The sequence below is a fragment of the Puma concolor genome, chromosome B1 (genome assembly GCF_028749965.1).
Source record: "Puma concolor isolate L17-30 chromosome B1, mPumCon1.1.hap2, whole genome shotgun sequence".
Classification (NCBI taxonomy): Eukaryota; Metazoa; Chordata; class Mammalia; order Carnivora; family Felidae; genus Puma; species Puma concolor.
In genome coordinates, this window is record NC_141670.1 from 81967572 (window position 1) to 81987617 (window position 20046).

The window sequence follows — 20046 nt, forward strand, 5'->3', positions numbered from 1 at the left end:
TCAAAACCTGTTTCGGATAGCGTTACTTGTCACACACGGAAGCTAGATCTTTCCGGTAGTTGGCAAGGAGGGTTTCATCCTGAGATTTCATTATCGATGAAAAACATCTTATGGAAGATACAACACTCTTTAAGCTTCTGTAATAAAAGTATGCAATATAAAGGCTTATTGTTATTTTTAAGGAGAGCATAGGGGTTTATCCACCGTGGCTGTTAACACCACTCAAGTTGTGAGAATTAAGCTAGAACCTCAAAGAGGCATTAGATATCCAAGTAAGCTTACAGAGTGTCATTTTAACGTTCTGTATCTTCACCATGCCTCCACCTTCTTTGATGAAAAAGTCTATTTTAAAATTGGTAAGAAAATATTTAACATAATAAGATGATGAGTCAGAGTTTTTAAAAAGCTAAAAAGGGAAGATGTAGTTAAATAATTCACCTTTTTATTTTTTAGCTACATCTGACTCATGACATATAATGTATTCTGCTAAGTTCAAAGTTTCCTCTTACAAAGAGAGTTTTATGAAACAACTCTTCTTCAGACCATTTTTACTTCAATTATAGTAGCAGGTTTTGGAGTTTAAATCATTAACAACCTCTGAGTGAACTTTTATCCAAATGACTGCAAGTCACAAAGAGAACAGTCCTCTTTCACCAAGTATCTTTTGTGCTAGAGTGAGACCCATCCTTTTCTGTTTTTCCTCTTTATGTCTCTCTTTGAAGAAAGATGTGTGATTTGTAAAGTAATGAAAGTACGTATCAGTTGATGAAAACTGCTATATTTGGGTTCATAATGCAAACTAGAATCGCTTCAGGGTAAGCTTCATATACCTGCATTACAGCAGCAGGAGAAAAAAAAAGTAAATTTCAGAAGTCAAGCTTGCTTTGTGCACTGTAGGAGTATCATGTAGCTGTTAAAACAACCATGGGGGTGACCCAATCTTATTTTTCCCCCTTTGTCAAGGGGATGTAATTCTCATGTAGGCAGCGTTTTTCAGTTTTAACTCCACTAAACACTCCCAAACTGGGCATTTATTCCATCAACCTCATTATCGATTTCACCATATGTTATCTTTTAATTTTTTTTAAATTATTTTTATTGGAATGTTTTTTGGAAGAATGTGTGGGAAACCGTAACCTCCACAAACTTAAGGGGATGGGGTGAGAAGAGTAATTCTTGCAGTGAAAAAGCCTGAAGAATTTTATACAGAACAAAATGTAGTTTAATAAACAAAAGAAAGTTAAGAGAAAAATCTATTTTCTTTTCTTAAAAAAAAATCAGCAAGAATAATGAACTAATCGTTGTTTAAAGAGTGGGAAAAACTTTTTTCCCCCTAGATTTGGCGAATAGCGGGATAAATTCGAAGAACTCCATCCCACCCCCGCACGCGCGCCCCCCATTCTTTCCAGACGGAGCGGTTGCAAATCCCAGGCTGAGTCCGCCCTGGGAGCCTTAGGGCACCTTCCTCTTTGCTCTGCGTGTGTGTGTGTGTGTGTGTGTGTGTGTGTGTGTGTGTGTGTCTAGCTCTCGCTCTTTCCCTCAGTCTGTGCCTCTGTGTATGTGTGAGTGTGTGTGTGACAGAGAGAGAGAGAGAGCGCGAGAGGAGAGAGAGAGCGAGAAAGAGAGAGAGAGAGCAAGAGAGCGAGCTGTGAGCTGTGCTGCCGCCGCCGCTGCCCTTTGATCCCGACATTAGTGTTAGGGGCTCGGAGACACAGAGCGCGGCCATAGACACCGCCGCACCGGCACTCATTTATTTATACCTCCCATCACACACGCGAGCATAGGACACACACACACTCACACCTATTAGATCCGTTTCCATTGAAGAATATTACGCTCGGGGACAAGCCAGGTGCACGACCAAAAAATTAAAAAAAAAAAAAAAAAGGAAAAAAAAGAAAGGAAAGAAAAGAAGAGAACCCCTCATCTGGCTCCAGGAAACCAGCTTCAGCCCATTGCACACACCGGAGAGAAGGGGTTTCCCCCTGCCCGCCCGCCCGCCCCCCAACTACCTCCCCGCTCCTGCCAGTGTCTGCCTCTCTGCCCCCACGGGGGTTTATTTGATCTCACATTAACCAAGGAGGAGAATGTGAGAAAAGGGGGAAAATGCCCAGGAGGAAGCAGGAGCAGCCCAAGCGCCTTCCCTCACGTAAGTCATCCCTTCTCCACCTCCTCTCGTGCCATTTTCTCGCCCTCCCTCTCCTCTTTCCCCTCCGCAGCCTCCTCCGTTGTTTTCTGCATTAGTTTAGGGTTACAGAGGTGAAACTGACAAAGACACAGCCCGGGTTACTCCTCGTTTAGGTCTATGCTGAGGCAGCCATGTTGGTGATGATCAGCCCCGTGCCCTTTCTATTCTCTCTCTCTTTTTCTTTCTTTCTCTCACCCCCCCCTCTTTTTTTCCTTGAGATCGGGCTTTTTTTCCTTTCCCCTCCCCCTCCCCCTCCTCACTCCGGGTTGCTGGGGGGAGGGGGCAAGAGACAGGAGGAGGGGAGTAGTGTGGATGCCGGGTTTTTTTCTTTTTTTTAATCGGGGGGGGGGGTGGTGGGAGAGGTTGGAATCTTAAAAAAAAAAAAAAAAAAATCCTTGTGGATCCCAGTGCCTGAGGGTGCGGGGGTCGGGGAGTGCGGAGGGCTGGGGGCCGTGACATGGCGTTTGGGGGTGTCGGGGCGAGGGCGCGCGGCCGCCCGCCGGCTACAGGATCCAGGGAGAGGTCCGTCTCCGGCTAAAGGTTGCGCCGGGGTTGGTCGGCCCCGGAGCCGCCGGCGGCAGCGGCGGCGGCGGCGGCAGGAGCAGGAGGAGGCGGAGGTGGAGGAGGCGGCGGCGGAGGAGGGGAGTCGGGGGCGGGCGAGGCGGGAGCGGCTGGGGAGGGTGTGGGGGCACCGCACACAAACACACCGGTACACACGCGCCGCCGGGCGGCTGCTCCCGCGGCGCCGGGGCGAGGGGGCGCGCCGGGGCGCGGGGGGCGCGGGGCGGCCGGGCGGGGGGCGAGGCCGGGCAGCGGCGGGCGGATGTGGGGTGCGGGAGCTGCGCCGAGGCGGAGGCAGGAGGCAGGGCGGCTCGCGGCGCGCGAGGTCCCTGCAGAGCCGAGGGGAGGGAGGAGCAGGGCTCCTGGCCGCAATAAAATGCGGGGTCAGTCGGAGCAGACGGAGCCAGGCGAGACTCGGGCTCTCAGACCCCCCTCCCCGGCGAGCCTGAGCAGAGTCCAGGACTAAAGTGCATCACAACCCTCCCCGGCTGCAGCCACACACACCAACTGGAGACACACACCCGCCGGCACGGCCCGGTCCCCTTCCCCTCCTCCACCCGCGCCCCCGGTCCCTCTCCGCCCTCCCTCCGGCTTTTCTTTGCTAGACTCTTAACTTTTCCCCCACTCCCTCTCCAGCTCCCGCCCCCCCCACCCCAATCTTTCTCCGCTTTGAGTGTTCCGAGATGCTGCTAAAGCTAAAAGTGAAGGAGAAAGAAGCAACTAAAAATATCCCCCGGGGCCGCCCGGCTCCTTGAATGCAGGGAGGAGGGGGCAGGGGAGAAGGCGTGGGGCGGGGTGACGGGGAGGAGGGGACGCCGGAGGCGCCGGAGGGAGGGGTCGGGGGAGACCGAGGGTCAATTTCTTCTCTCTCCCCCCGCACTGCTCCCCTCTCCCGGCGGTTTGGCGCTGCTTGGAGCCCGATCCTGCAAAACCCGGGCTGGGGGCGGGAGCGGAGCCGGAGCGCCCGCCCGCCTGGGTGTCAGGCCGACGTGGTCGGTCACCTGAAGTTCACGGAGGGTGGGGGAAGGGTTAAGGTTATGGTGTCTCGGGCTCGGGTTGTGTGTGAGCTTGTGCGTTTCCGCTGCAGACAGGCAGCTCGATCGATCTCCCCCTCGCGAAATATCCGCGGCGGTGCCTGCCCGGGGGGACGGGCAGGGGGCCCGGGCTGCTCGGGCCGAGCGCCCCCGCCGCTCCGTGTCACCCGGGCCGCGGCCGGAGTGGCGAGCAAGGGCACTTGCAGGCAGCCCGCTCCGCAAACATTCCTCTTTCTTTCCCCTTCCCGGTACGCCGGAGTCGACGCACAGGGCTTGGGTTGTGCTTTTTTCCCCTTCCTTTAAAAAAAAAAAAATGCCCCTGTGCAGTCCTTTCTTCGCCTGCCCGCTAGAGGTTCTGTGGATAATATCACATATGTAATATATATGCACATAAAATCACTCGCAGGCGGCTGCGTGTGTAGGGAAATTTTGCGCGAGGGAAGAGAAGGCGGCGGAGTCGGGGAGGGCGAGTTGGGAGGCTCCGCGCTGCGATTCACAGAAAACTCGCAGCAGTTGGTGGAAGAGTGTGTGCGTGCACATGGCCGGTCGGCCAGTTCCCAGCTCTTATCGGGGGCGTGTGGCGGGGGAGGGAGAGGAGGCAGGAATCCTGGGGGGGGGGGGGTCGGGGGAGGCTTGCCCTGCTCGGACAAAATGGGCTTCAGTGTTCTCTGCGAACTTGCCCTTAGATGGCAACTTTGGGAGCTGATGAGCTTGTGTGCGAAAACCAGGACGGTGAGGTTATTTGGTCATTTTCCTTTCTTCTCTTCTCCCCCCTGCTTAAAAAAAAAAAAATGTTGGCGGGGTTAGAGGGAGGGTAGGAGAGGAGAAGGGATTTATCTGTTTTCGGCTCTGACGGAGATGGAACGCCTTCCCTCCCGTTGTGTGTAGCGCATTCGGGCAGCTGCAGCCTGCCCTGCTGGTGACCTTGACCCTGACCTCGTGCGACTACCCTCTCCGTCTGAGAGGAAATTCAGGCTCCATTTTAGCTCGTATGCCTGGTGGGCCTCTCCTGCTTGCTGGTGCCTGGTGATTAAGTTATATTTTAAGAGTGGACTCTCCCACCCTGTTCTCTAATTGAATACGGTTATCCACTCAACTTAAAAAAAAACAAAAAAAAAAAAATCAACTCCTTCTAGTCACATAAAGCCACTTTTAGTGAAGTAAGAAGCAATTACCTTTTTGGAAACACCGTAAATGTCCCTGTAGTTTTTAAAGGGAAGCCTAATTTGCAAAGCTTTTCCACTTACCTTTTTGTGGATGTGTGCTGCCTGTTCTAAGCATGGTTTACACATGTTTTGTAAGCAATTTGCATTTGGACTAAGGAATTTCTGGGCAAATGGTGTATTTTGCAATTCAGACACTGTAACCCAAGGCTTCCTAAGTGCTGAGTGAGTCTTAAAGAAACTTGCAGTGGTGGGGAGATATAATAAATATTGACTTTGATAAAATTAGTGTTAATTCATATTTAATGTAGAATATAACTGTAGTCTTAAGACTTCATTGTAATGCTAAATTCTTTATTTGTTTATATGAGGGGAGGATTTTGCCTTAACCTGGAGAACTTTTTTGTACAGAGTTAAAATATAGTAACTCTGGGACTGATAGAAGTCATCTCAGGGTTTTAAGAAGTTATACAGTGGCACATTTTAACCTTGACCCTGAAAGAAAGGAGCGATGTGTATAATTTAGGGGGGAGGGTCGTTAGAGGGGGAATGTGATGGGGAAGTTTGCTTTTGAAGCCAAACACAGAAGTGGCTAATAGACATTATTAATATAGCTTTAAGAATCTAGAGAACCTGTAAACACACATTTAAAATTAGAAGTAGAATACAAATTAGAATACAAAAAAGAAATTGGTGAAAACTGAATCTATACAAACTTCAAAGTGCTTTCTACTTTCCCTTAGGCCCGCCCCCTTGCCTCAGCCCACTCATCAACCACTGCTACTAATAGACTTCATGTGCAGAACCTATTTTTCTGTTATTAGATATACTACTAGCCAGGCATGGTGTGGATTGACAAGGTCTCCCACTCTACAGCACAGACACCAGGGAACCTGGAAGCTCCACCCTCAAGTAGATTAGTCCTGGAAATCCAGACTAGCACTTGGTACTATCTGATACCGAGTCTGGGGTGCGTCTCAGCCCCTGGCACAGAGTTCCAGCAATTCCCCAGGCTGGGCTTTGGCCTGCTAAGGTTTCCTAGCTCCTTCTGTTCAACTAGACACCCATGGGACTGTTCAGAACCGAATTAGCCTTGGGGATGGGTGAGCCATTAACCTGACACTACTAACCTAAGCGTTAGATTTCTGATTTAAAATGCTACATAGTCATTTTCTCCTGAGCCTCAGAAGTAAGAGTGTGTGTGTGTGTGTGTGTGTGTTTGTTTTTGTTTCTGTTATATGGGCCTCATACATATGCAGAAAAAAAAAAATAGCCTGTCCTGTACAGTTGAGTGGTGATTCTACTGGCCACAAATCAAAAACAAGTTCTGCACTAGCTTTTGGACGTGACCTCCAGCAAAGGGTGTTAAACCTAAACTATTTTTGAGAAGTGGCTTTAAAAATTATTACTCAAAATAAAGCCTTTATTTCTTGGCCTAGAGCAATATTACCATTTGGGTTTAAATATGATTCTGCTGCTCTTGATGTCTCTTTTATAAAAGTTCTTTTCACCAGCAGGGTCCAATACCATGTTCAAAAAAAAAGTCCTAGAGATCCTCTGAAGCATACCATGTGCTTATCTGTAGCAGAATCCCAAACTGCATACCTTAAAAATGTTTGTCGGTCTAAGAAAGAGGAAGAGGGGAAAAGTGATACTGTGACTGTTTGCCAGGCTTGGGGCTCAGCACTTTCTAAACATCACTACATTTGGGATCACTAACTGAGGAGGGAAACGGTCAGGAAGGGCTTTCTCTTGTGTTTGTTACATCTGTAAATCCTTTTACCATTGGCGCCATCAGCACTTTTAAGATTTCCTCATTAGCTTCAACTTACCCATGAACATGTATGAGTTCAGATCCTATTATATTTATCATTGGAAATCTGCCTGATGCTTATTCCCAGGGGGGAGCACAAAGGAAAAGTTAATGGAACAGTTGTTTTGTTATTCTAGTATTTTCATTGTTTACTCAGTTGTGGGTCAAGACGTTATTGTGTTCTTCATTAACAAAACTTTAAAAATCATCTCTTGCTTTCTAGTAAATGTGGGAAGCAAAATGACAGCAAAGCAGCAGAAGCCCTTATATTTATATTTTTCCATGTCTTTTTATGTCTATTGGAAGAGAAGGGGTAGAAGGTTTAACTCTTTCCCCTACTTGGTCTTACTATTTTTTTTCAGTGACGAGGCACTTCCTCCTGACTATGACAGGAACCACAGGGAAAAATTTTGAGTCTGAAGCAATAAAATATTTCACTGCTTGTGTCAGGCAGAGCTAATGATTCTGAAGTACCACACAGCAGGTTAGGTTGATGCTGGGCAGTAATGTTCATCTGTTCTCCTAAAGGAAATCCGTGAATTCCCGATATAGCAAGTAGGGTACACTGAACTTTCTTGTTAAAATAAGGAAGACAGTTCAAAATCACATTCCTTCTAATGCTTCAAAATAGTTTCAAGTAAAAAAAATTGATTTTTAATTTATCTATGTGCTGCCATCTTGCTCTGGAGATGCCACAGCTGGTGTGAGTTGACAAGTCCTCAAGCACAAAGTGTTAATAAATCACGCTAGAGCAGTATAAATTGGACAGCCGTCGGCCAGGGTCAGAGCTGGCTGCGCAGTTGAGTTTTTAGAGCCTTTGAATGGCCTCTATTAGGAGAGGTCCAAAGGAGGTGTGGAAAATCTCTGTCTTGCGAGGCTTATAAAATTAGGTGGACAAAGGCTGCGGAAACACCCAAGGGACAGTGTTGTGTTGGTGGAGCAACCGGGCAGGCTTCTCTTGGGGTCAAAAGGTGGCTTAAAATACAAGGAGTCCTATTAACGTCAAGAGGTTCTCGTAGGGAAGACTGGGTTTGTTGAATCGTGTGCTGCTCGGCTGGGTTGGTAAACCAGTTTATTTAGTAATCCCGGTAGTTTGAGTTCAGACGGGGTCAGCGTGAATCGGTTTGACAAAAGAGAAAAACTCACCCAGTGTCACTCACCCCCGTCACTTGCGTGCAGAGTGGTGTCCTTGGATGCAAAGAGGACAAGGTGTGAAGGAGTGGTGGTGAAGCCCACGCGGCCACTGTGTGTAACAAGGCTCCCTCGGTTTCTGTGACTGGTCGGCAGTGCCATCTGTGAAAGCACAGTCCTGAGAGTAGGTTAATGTATCCTTTCCCCTTCCTGGTGGGGAGTTGCCTGGTCTCTCTTCCATTCTTCTTTTTTGAAGTAAGTACCCGCTGGAGCATTAGGACAGGAGGATGGAAAAACAAACACAACAGGCTGGAGCTGATATCTGCATTCTGAGTGATGTATTAGTAATTTTCTATAATTTAATCAGACTGATCGCAGAACGAGATAATGATGGTATGACCTAAAAAATAGGACGTTTGGGGGCGTTCAAGGCTTTCTAGCATAAGGTTTTACTAGACCATGGGCTTTGTGGTGAAGGAATAGATTCTAAGTTTTCTCTTATCGGAAAGAAATTCAGACCAGGCCTAGTTCTGGTAAGACGTGTGGGTTTTTTTTGTTTTGTTTTGTTTTGTTTCTATCAGCTTTTTATTACTACTGTATTTTGGCTTAGTTAAGATACTCTAGAATCACGTTTTTTAGATAGAGATTATAAATGAAGATGCTGTGTCCTGTTTTTGATGTATTCTCTTCTGTTCCCTACTTTGCTAGGTGCAGCTCAGTAATTCACACCATTGAGGGCCAAGTGTACAAAATACTTTATGGTTCATGGTAGCTGAAGTGTCTTCTGTCATATTTTACAAGAAACTAATGTGCAAAGTACAGACCCTAGAAATAGCTAGGAATACTCGCTAGGCTGAAGTTGCCAGCTGCTTTCTCTCTTCTGCTCCGGGGCAAGTTCTGTGTTTCTGTCCTCTGTCTGTAAATTACATTTTTTATGATATCAGAGAATAGCGTATGACTAGGTGCTGAAGCAGGGGCCTCTCAGATGACTCTCATCATTCCCCAAGGACCCACCTTTGGGATAGAATTGCTGTAGTTACAAGGTAGTTTCATAAATTAAAATCAGACTTGGGCTTGATACTAATCTTTAGCTGCATGGGTGCATATTCCTGTTTATTTTATAAAAGTCAGCTTCACTGCCATGTATACACACACATAGAGGCTGCACTGTAGCTAATTTTATAAAATGTACAGTGATACACGCCCACGGTCTGAGATCAGCATGTGGCCTTTAGCAACTCTGCTTTTCACAGACTGACCCAGGGTTATATTAAATACAGCAGATTCTGTGTGCCTAAAAAGGATATTGTTTCCAGCCGTCCATTCCCTTCTTATTAAAAAACAACCTCCACCACTGAAGTTCTGTCTCTAGAGTTCTTAAGTGACTAAGGCTTGGGTATTCATTGCTTCTGTTTTTGAGAAAGTCCAAATTCAGCCAGGTTCTATCAGCAACGAAGAAATGCGTGGACCTTCTCTGAAGCTTGAGCCTGAAAAAGGAAACCCTAAAATAATCCCTCTCTCTCTTTCTCTCCCTCTCTCTCTCTCTCTCTGTCTCTTTCTCTGTCTTTCTTGTAATTCCAGCACAGGTCACACAAGTGGTTAGACCCCATTAGAAATGTGGGCTGGAGAAAAAAAGGCAAGGAGTGAGAGACCAGAGGATCTCAGGGTGGGTTGTTTTGAGTACTCTGAAGAAGTTGGCCTTCAAAGGGGACCAGAGAAGACCAGGGGAAATTGAGCTTTTACGGGATTGACCAGCAGCACTCTGCTTATCGGAGCTTTCAAGACAAGCTACTGTACTTGTGGAAGGGTGCTGGATTTTTCTAACGTTCTATAGTGCTCGTTTCTTAAGTTGTCTGGCAGGATATTTGAAAAAGCTTTTGTTGCTTTTTGTAATGACAAGGAGAACATATCATGTGACTTTGTCCTCTTTTCACTATGTCTACCGTATATGGTACAACTTAAGTGAAAATAGAACACACGTGCTTCAAGTTCATGGTGGTTAAATGTACAGGCTCTGGCACCAGGCTGTTCAGAACCCAGCTCTGGCACTGACTTGCTGTGTGACCTCAGGGACATTACTTAACTTCCCCGTCTTTGGTTTCTTCATCTCTCAATAGTGATGAGAGTTCCTCTATCATAGGGTTCTTGTAAGGTTTGATTGATAAATATCAGTATCGATATTGATAAATATCAGTAATATATGCACACACGAATCCATGCCTAGTTAGTGCCTGCTGCATAGAAAGAGCACAAGAAATATCAGCTCTTATTATGTATATGAAATAAGTTTCCATTTGCTTAGATTGTGATTAGACTACAGGCATTTCTGACCCAGGACTTTTTGGTGATTTCTGTGTTTAAAAAATTTTTTTTCCGTATCTCTCATCAGAGTGATGAGTAATAATGTGATATGGTAAAATTCTTTTATCAGGCTGTTAAAATAGGCTTGACTAATATTGTTTCATAGGCAAACAATATTACACTAGACTTTTACTGTAGGAACATGTTCGGTGTGTGTGATTTGACCTGAATTACATCTAAACTGTGTAATAATCATATGAATTATGACTGGGTTTTACTGTGAAGTAAGGACAATAAATCCATGCTCACAGACTTATAGTGAGATTCAAATGGGAAAATAGGTATTTAATAAATGTTTATTCATTTATTCAACAGTCAGTCCACTGATTAAAATTACCCAGGGGAAATTTATATTGGTTTTTCCATGTGTTATTTAGGTAGTTTAAATTTTGCACCAAAGAAGGAAAGTCAGGGTCTGTTGTTTTTAATTGCAGAGAACCAGGCCAAGAGAACACATTAAATTAATTTTAAATGAAGAATTCAGGTGTGTGTGTGTGTGTGTGTGTGTGTGTGTTGTGTGTGGGAGATAGATCATATCAGAGGTTACAAGCTAGTGGCCTACCGATGTGTTTTGCCCCACACACTATGTTTAAAAACTTGAGACAGCATTTGGAAATGGGTGGTTTCACATAAAAATCCAAATTTCTAGCTTCTTTTGAAAACTTGGAAGAGCCAGCAGCACGGGGCCCACCTCCCCACATGGCAGCAATCTGCTACAGTCGGTGGCGGCTGTCTCCCTTCCCCGGGCATGTGCTCGACAGTCTGCCACGGTTCCTACCACTCTGCTGCCGTGTCCCCGTCTGCATGTACACCTGCCCACCTCCCTCATGTATATTCCTGCCCGGCCCCTGCAGGCCTTTGGATTAGAAACCGTCCTACATTCTTCAACATTCAGTGATCTTTTAATTCATCGTTGAGGCTAAAGTATTGTAAGCCCCATTCTATGGCAGTAGTAAGAAGCAGTATAGGGTGGGGATTAAGATCCTGGTCCCAGGGATGCATGAGATCCGTCCTGGCTGCACCACATTTTAGCCTTGACCTTGGCAAGTTACTGCAGTCTCTGCCTGTTTTCACATCTCTAAAATGGGGGAACATTGTAGGTCCTATGGGAACTGAGTTCACACAAGTTGGTATTTAGATTTGTGTCTGGCACAGAGTATATGCACGATACATGCTGGCCATGTTAATAGACAAGAGGTGTAAATTCATTTCAACTAAGGATCCCAGTAAGATGGCTCTAACTGTGCTGTGTAATCAGTCAAAGACAACTACTGCTGCCTCTTAAGTTTCTGATCACCATTAGCCAACACCGTGGTTCTCAACACTGGCTGCGTGTTAGAATCACCTGGGAGATTAAAAAATTGCAAACACCCCCAGCAATTTAAATTTGATGGCTCAGAATGGAACCTGGGCATGGACGTTCTTAAAAAGTTCTCTGACCGATTTGAATGGATAGCCAGTGTTGAACTTACCAGAACTCCCACTCTGGGTGGATGCCATTTCAGCCAAAAATAAAGACATGTTGAGCCTAGCAGCTTATTAACAATAATTTGTTTGACTTTTAAAACCCTGGAAATAGCTCATGGACCTGAGTAATTGACTTCACTCCTCCAGGTTGAAGTCAGAGAGAGGCTCAGGGAGGAACCTGCACTAGGCAGGAGACAAGGACTCCAGTCTTCTCTGTCCACTGTCCCCCTACGGTCACCGGGGTTTCTCACTAGCTTTGTGACTTCGGGCAAGTCACTGAACCTCTCTGGGCTTACCTCGCACCATCTTGTAAAATGGATAATAGTAGATCACCCACGCTTCCTATTTATGTTATATCTTATTGTTCACAAAGCATTTTCACTGATATCATCTGCCTACAAGCAAACAGGAAAGACTCCTCCCACCAGTTGGACAGAAGTAGAAACAGAGCCATGGAAAGGGAGAAACTAGCTTGAGGTCACCTGTGTCTGCACTATCAAGGGCTGGACCATCTACTGGTCTTCTGAGGCCCATTGCGTCTCTGAGGACTTCAAAACCTTCCTGGGGCCCTACACAGGAAGGACATGCCTTTGCCACCTGCACTTCCATTCAGGGACCTTCCTTCACAGGTGCCGATGGAGCACATCGCTCTGTGATTCGTGAGAACTTGTGCCACCGATAGTATTTCTTTCCTCAAAGATTTAGGCTAAGCTGAGGGTAAGAGAATGAGAGTCACATGCCGTGACACTTTCTGGGGTCTGAATTACGTGCTCCATATGGAGAACACTGCTTTCGTGTAATGGCCTAGAATTATAGTTGTCTTCTAATCTGTGCTTGTTTGGCCCTACTTGTTAACCCAACAGTCCTCTCTACAGCATGAAACACAGCTGTATTTGGAAGGAAACAAAGTGTGGGACACCCTCTGCTTCAGGAAATATTCCTGAAATGTGCTGCATGATTTCTCCCTTCTAGGGGGAAGCAAACCTCAAATGATAATTTACTGCATTTTAATCTGAACTAAGAAAGAGGGGAATTAAATTATAGCGAGCTGTTTTCTGACACTGATAAGGAGAGAAATTTCATGATCGAGAAGTGGGGTTGGGTTGGCTGGACCACTAGATCACATTTAGAGAGAACTGCTCTGCACCAATACTTGCAGAGAGGTGAGGAAATATATACAAAAGAAAATACAGAAGTACCGTACACGTATTTGAAACGTGACTTAAGTGTACTTCATCAGACTGGAGCCATAGAAATCACAGATATGAATGAATTCTGCTTATTAATTTATTTTTTAAAGTCTATATTGGCTTTTAATGGCAAACGCAGTGCCGGCTCAGTGTAAATAATTAAAACTATGTAGAAATATTCAAAGTAAAGCATGAAAGTCCCCTTTCCCAACTTTCACCCCCAGAGATAACCACTATTAATAGATAACAAGCAAAAAGATAATAAGGAACACTTAAAATTCAGCCTTCATTCGAAAAATGGATGCATTTCAGCAGAGTTGGCTGAGTTAATTCAAGTACTGAATTCAGAACAAGGGTGGCAACACTGGTCTTGTAAACTGATTAGATCACATCTGTAAATTGAATGCCAAATTGAGTGCCCCAGTTTAAAGGGGGAAATTGATAAACTACTCACCAGAAGGGAGGCAACTAGAGTCTAGGTTGTTGAATTCATCGTATAAGGAATTAATTATTGAGACAATTGGGAGTGCTTAATTTGAAGCTAAGAGTGAAGTTAGATAACAATCATGCCTGGTAACTACACTCAAATATATAAAGTTCTGTCAAGCGATAAAGGGAGTGAACTTACTCTGAATTGTCATTCATCTTAAATTCTTAGTTTGGGTCTGCTGATACTTGTTTAATTGATTGGTTGGTTGATTGACTGATTGATTGATTGATTGATTCATTCATTCATTCATTCATTCATTCATTCAAGCAGCAGTAACTGAGTGCTTCTGTGTCAGGGAGTAGGGATCAGTGGAGTTGAATAGAGCATGGTCCCTGCTTGCAAGGATCTCAGAGCCAAGTGGGCACAGAAAGAGATGAAACAAATAATTAAAATTCGGCTTGAAAAGTATTTTCATAGATTTATGAAATGCTGACCAGAAAACAGAGACTAGGACCAAGAGGATAGAAGTTATAGGGAAGATCACTGATTTTTAAAGATAAGGGCCTGTTGAATAAATACAACTGTGCAAAAATGAAAGATCTTGTGTTTACCAAGAAGCTCGTTCAACCACCTGGCAGGGGTGGTTTTCAAAGGACTTCAGGTAAAGAGGAGTGGGATGGGAGGAGACAACGCTGACTTACACTGAAATCATTTAATATTATGAAAAAGAATTCTCTAAAGCAAATGCTGCTTTGTTTGGTTTCTGTCGTGAAGTGGGAGATCTATTCCTACAACGGAGCAAAACCTCCCTCGGTATGCTGAATTGAAAGTCTTTTGGGAATAAGGAAGGACATATGTCAACACACATGGTGTCACATTAGAGCAGTGAGGACATGATCTGCTGAGAGTTGTAGTCCTACTGGGTGCTCATTCATTAAGAAAAAGTTTTGAGCATTTATGTGACTTGTAGAAATTGTACAGATTGCAGCCCCTGCGGACAGTTCTTTGAAATGTTGACACAAAACAAGCACAGAGGATAAGCACAAATCAATATGCTAACAAGTGCAAGACAATATAATATGAATTAGAAGTGTAAATGTTCGAGGAAACCCAGTGGGAGTGATGGGTAAGATTCCTGAAGAGGAGTGACACTTAAAACATCCTTAAGGAAGGGATGCATTTAGATCTTGAGAAGAGAGGAGAGAACATTCTAAGCAGAAGAAATGACATTAGCCAAAAGAGGGTGAAATAAGCCAAAAGTATGTGGGAGACACTAAGAAGTTGAATCAAAAGGGTTATATTGGTGATGTAAGGATAGGAGGCAGGAAAAATGTAGTAGGAGCTGGTCCAGATGATAAGAGATTAGGATTACTAAATTTTGTAGTTTGGATACAATACAAAAGCATCTGTGAAATGTAGTAGTTTCTTTCACTGTGATGACAAGTGACATGGGAGCTGGTGGCCTGAAGGAGCAAAAATGGCCTTTTTTATGCAGGGAGGGCTGTTGAAAAACCGAAGATCCATGGATGGCACAGATGCTGCTTTGAAGTTGTCTCTGGAAGAGCCTGCCGGTGATGGGCTTCTCTGGGGCCAGTGCTGGAGGCCCTCAGCCAGGGCTCACCCCATGCCTCTTGCCCCTTCCTCACCTCTTTGGTTTTCTTTGGCAAAGAAAGCTCTAATGCAGTGCTTCCCTTTCAAAGCTGTAAAGTAGTGCTGTTTACAAAAAGTAACACATCGAACATTTATACACAGATAAGAAAGGATAATGGTAAAATGAACACCTGTAAACCTACTGCCCAATCTAACACGTTTCAACCCTATCAGACTTCTAACGTGCCCTTCGCCTGCTACCTGTCCCCATTATCCTGAGTTTTCTGCTTATCGTACCCCTAGCTTTACCCTGTTTGGTTTTGCATGTATTCTGCACCTTGGTTTTCCACTCAACGGTGATCTTTGTGAGATTTATCCACACTGATGCTTGTAGTTGTAGTGAGTTCATTTTCACTGCTCTCTAGTGTTATACTGCAGAACCATACTATAAGGGGTGTATGGTTTGTTTCTACTTCTTGCTATTATGGACCGTGCTGCTGTGAACATGCATGCACATATCACTTTGTCTTGAGGGACTGTCAAGTTCATAGCGTAAGATACGGATTTTCCAAAATTTTAATTCTTGCTGGCAAGCTTGAATTTTATCATTGGCTACAAATACTGTCAGTTTTTCCTTAAAGTATCAGCCTTACTTCATTTCCAAGAAAGTGTGTGCCAGGTACCCCAATTTTTTTTTAAGTTTATTTATTTATTTTGAGAGAGAGGAGAGAGACAGTGTGTGCCCAAGTGGGGGAGGGGCAGAGAGAGAGGGAGAGAGAGAGAATCCGAAGCAGGCTCTGTGTCATCAGTGCAGAGCCTGACACAGGGCTGGAATGCACGAACCATGAGATCATGACCTGAACCTAAGTTGGACGCCCAACTGACCGCTTGGCGCCCCTGGATACCCAAATTTGAATGACCATAGTTTGTCAGTTACGCTTTCAGTCAAAAGTGATGTTCCATGAAAAAAGTGGCTGGTTCACCTCTCAACTACATCACAGATTTACTTTTCCTTGAGATAGCCATCACACTTTAGTGATGGCAGAAGTGCTTCATGGACACATTTCATTACATATCATATTCAAAAGGTGTTTCCTCAGGGCTCAGTCTTTAAGAAAATTAATAATCTTTGCTGCTGCTTCATCAAAGACATTCTTGGGTGAAATGGACCTGGTTATTTTGGGGTGTGTGTGTGTATGTTTTACTGTGAGTGTGTGGCAGTGAAGAATACAATGATTCCTAGTGTGGCTTGGTGTTACTGCCTTGATTGGAGCTAAGGAGCCAGAATTTTACCCATCATTGCTTTTGTATCATCATTGCAAATGTCAATAGAGTGAAAAGGGCAAATAACATCTTATGAATTCTTATGAAAACAATTTTGATCTTGAGGACCCTTGAAAGGGTCTCAGAGACCACTAGGGGCCCACAGACCACATTTTGAGAACCACTGTCTAAGCTGTCTGCATAGAAATGGGAATGCAGGTGTCGGCGTTCGTGTTTCTTCAGCTTTACGTGAGAATGTTATACTGCAGCACTGCGTGAATATTTGCACTGAAGAACCCAAAAGACAGAGAGCCCTGAAGACAGGGAAGTATTCTCAGCTTCTCTGAGATTTCTCTGAGGTATCTTTGAAGTCTCTTGCTCTGTCTGCAAATAGGAATGAAAATAATGTACTTTGCTCTATAATATATCTGTTTGTTTTAAAATGAAAGTAAAGCTTTCGATACACTTTGCAGTTAGTACTTTTCTTCCTCACGCAGATGTAGGTGCCACGGGCCGGCATGACTTAGGTGGACCGTGCTTTGCTGCGGACAAGAGATGGTCAAGGCTTTTGGGCTTGGGAAACCGGGAGTGTTTCTGGGCTTCTTGTGTTCTCTGCCTGGAACTGCTGTCCTCACCAGCCAGTAACCCCCTTGCCCAAGACAGAAGCTTGAGTGTGATCCTAGGTGCCATGCTCTTCCTTTCCTCCCGCATCAAACTGATCACCAAGCCTCTTGACTCTCTTGTAGATGGATCTCTGAAGTTCATCATGGCCACGCCCTGCCACTGCTGTACCATTCACTCTCATTTTCTCCTGTAAGGACTCACAACTTATTTATTTATTTATTTATTTATTTATTTATTTATTTATTTTTGCCTCAATGTCATATCCCCATCCCCCCACCCTGGCCTCTGTGTAGCCCAGTATCCACACTGCTACTACAGTAGGCTTTCTAAAACACTCGTGGATTTATTGAGGATCTTTTAGACATCCCAGACATCCCCTAACTGGGTAAAGTTTGCTCTTCTTAGTAAAGTATGGAAGATGCTTCATCATCTGTGCCCCCTTTCTCCTGCCCTGCTGTATACCCCTTGTTTCATTCATACTGAATTATCTATATGACAGACCACCATGCTTGTATTTCCTTATTTTGGCAGATTCGTTCCCCCTATTTCTGGATGTCTTGAACCCATCAGGTTAACCTTCTGCTTATCAATTAGCACTTAGCACTCGGCTCTCAGGGAGGCCTTTCCAGCTTCCCCTCCTCCCCTACTATTGTTCCTTCCACTTACTGGGAGGAATTAGGGAACCTCCACTGGTTCCCACTGGTCTCTCATCATACCTCCCATGCCACACTGTAATTGCTTATTCCTCTATGTCCTTATCGCTGTGAGCTTTTTAAGGGCATGGCCTATTCCGTATTCATTTTTGTACATTCTTGCACATCGCAGTACCTGGTGTAAGTGGTCAGATATGGTTGAATAAATGAACAAATGAATGAAATTAAGAACGGGTCACAGAATCAAATAAATAGGAGGTGTTTCATAAAGATTCTTGTATGAATGAATGAATGAGTTGAATGAATGAGGTTAAGAGTGAGTCACAGAATCAAAGGATTTTAGAGGTAGAAAGGACCATGGAGAACATCTCCTGCTGTCATCCTTTCTCAGCAATGAGACAATGATCTGGCTAACGTGTACAGCTGGGCTGGGTAGGAGGTGATGAACGGTGCCACAGACATTCACATGGATGCGGCCTAGAGAAGCCTGGGGAGAGTCATGTGCTTCCGGAGGAGACTTGCCGAGAAGAGCAGAGGCCATGGCCTACACCACAGGGGGATACCACAGACGAAGTGCAAAGAGAACTTTTGTGGTTGGAAGTCTGTGGCACATTCCAGACTGTAGAGTCTCCCCTCAGCTATTGGCTGTTGCTCTCTCTCTGTCCTCAAACTGTGCCAAGACTGTAAGATTTTCCTGATGACTGGGCATATTCTACATCTGGATTCCATGGTCATAACAACCAGAAGTTTCCTGTCCTCTTTGGTTGAGGTGATTATGATATAGAGCTGGGTAGCAATATCAACAATTTTGAGGTAAGCCCTACCATCTAAAATACAGTGTTCTCTCATCTGAGATTTCTAGGTGTCTGGGAGGGAGGGCGAGGGGACACTATTATTCACTGAGTGCTAATTCTGTGCCAGGTGCCTTACTTACATAATTCTAACTTCCCTTCACAGTAGCCTCATGGCGATGATAGGTATCAGTATCTTATTCTATAAACAAGAGAATAAGCCTGTGCATGTCAGGTGGGTCTATTAGGAAGCAGAGTGGGAGTGTCTGGAGTTCTAATCTTGTGCCCTTTCTGTTTTGTCCTGCTGCTTCAGGTTCTAGAAATGGTTTCTTTTGCTCTGCAAAACCTATTATGGCCTTATTTTATTCATTTGGTCAATCCTTGAAGTTGCATTTATTTTATGTACTTAAAAGGAAGAGAATCTGTAGCTTTCTAGCTTAACGTTCTCTGCACCTTGCAGTCGACAAATCCTTCGCTATTACCGTACTTTACAGATGAGGGATCGAGTGATGGGAGGCAGAACGTTCCATGTCTGTCTGGTTCATCTCCATATTCCTAACACCCGCACCAGGAGTTCATATTCAGTGGGCTCTCGAATTTTTGTTAACTAAACATGAGTCATATAGCTTGTAAGTTCCAAATTCAGATGGGAACCCAGGTCCCTGTGTCTGTACTCAGAGCTCTTTCCCCTGCGAAACCATTCTGCTTTTCCCAGACCCCTAATCTGTGGGACTCGGGAACCCTCTGATAGACCTGTCTGGTGGATTTCCACAGCTCTAACTACATACGTACGGGTAGTCTCTTAGAGTATGATCTCATTCTTGTTCTTGTTTCTCTTCCTTTAAATATCTCAAGACAGGGTTTTAAAGGACCTGACACTTCCCAATCAAATGACTTGAAAAGGATCAATTATCCAATATTGGATTCATAGAGAATTAACACCAGAAAGATTCTTGAGATCATTTGGTACCATATTTTCGAAACTTAAAAAAAAAAAAAAAATTAGTGGAACCCTTGTCTTTAAGGAGAGCTCCAGTGTATAGACAAGATCAATGCCAGGTTGTGCGGCTTAAGTGTGTGCTAAGGTAGGAGGTAAGCTGGAGTCCTTGGGCTCCTTGAGGGTATGGTTTATAAATCACTGATCTGTTCTTGCCCCTCATTTTGTAGTGAAGAAACCGAGGTACAGACATGCTCAGTGACTCACAGAGGTGGCTGGATTAAGATGATGATGAAGCGTGTTGTCATATATCTGAATTTCCGATATCATTTTAAGTACCATTCTACTTTTATTATAAAGAAAAAGTAAATCACCTATACTTTAGAGCAGGAGTCAGCAAACTGTGGCCTGTTTTTGTGCAGCCCCTTGAGCTAAGAATGGTTCTTGCATTTTTAAACAATTGTTAAAAAAAAAAAAAAGGAACAGCAACAACAAAAGCAAAGAACATGGGATGAAGACCATAGGTGCCCCATAAAGCCTAAAGTATTTGTTGTCTGTCTGTTCACAGAAGAAGATTGTGGAACCTGCTTTACTGGAGTCACTGCTGCTGATATTAACATGGAAATACCAGAAGAATTTGGCTTTCTCTAAGTAACTTCAAAACATGTAGATTTAAAACAAAGCCCGATTAGTTGAGCGTATTTACGTCAAAAAGCGTTTCAAACTTGTATTCCTCAAATGAACTTCTTTAAATTGCTCAATACATTTTCATCCTTCTTTTCAAACACCAGATTTTGGGGGAGGATAGGCCAGTTAACTAGGTTCTTGTAATACATGGGAAACATTGCCC

General features: G+C 44.5%; 1 protein-coding gene across 9 annotated transcripts in view; it reads left to right on the forward strand.

Moving 5' to 3' along the window:
• The first annotated feature begins 1511 nt into the window (after positions 1-1511).
• Positions 1512-20046, forward strand: part of ZNF827 (zinc finger protein 827) — a 174309-nt gene continuing 155774 nt past the window's right edge. For 8 of the 9 annotated variants that reach the window (XR_015250190.1, XR_015250191.1, XM_086704156.1 and 5 more), the window contains exon 1: positions 1512-2149. Coding sequence is in view for 7 of the 9 variants with exons in the window: in XM_086704156.1 (XP_086560282.1) it covers positions 2107-2149 (43 nt within the window). In the remaining 2 variants the exon portion in view is untranslated. The remainder of the gene's footprint in view (positions 2150-20046) is intronic. The other variant, XM_086704151.1, reaches the window with a different exon arrangement.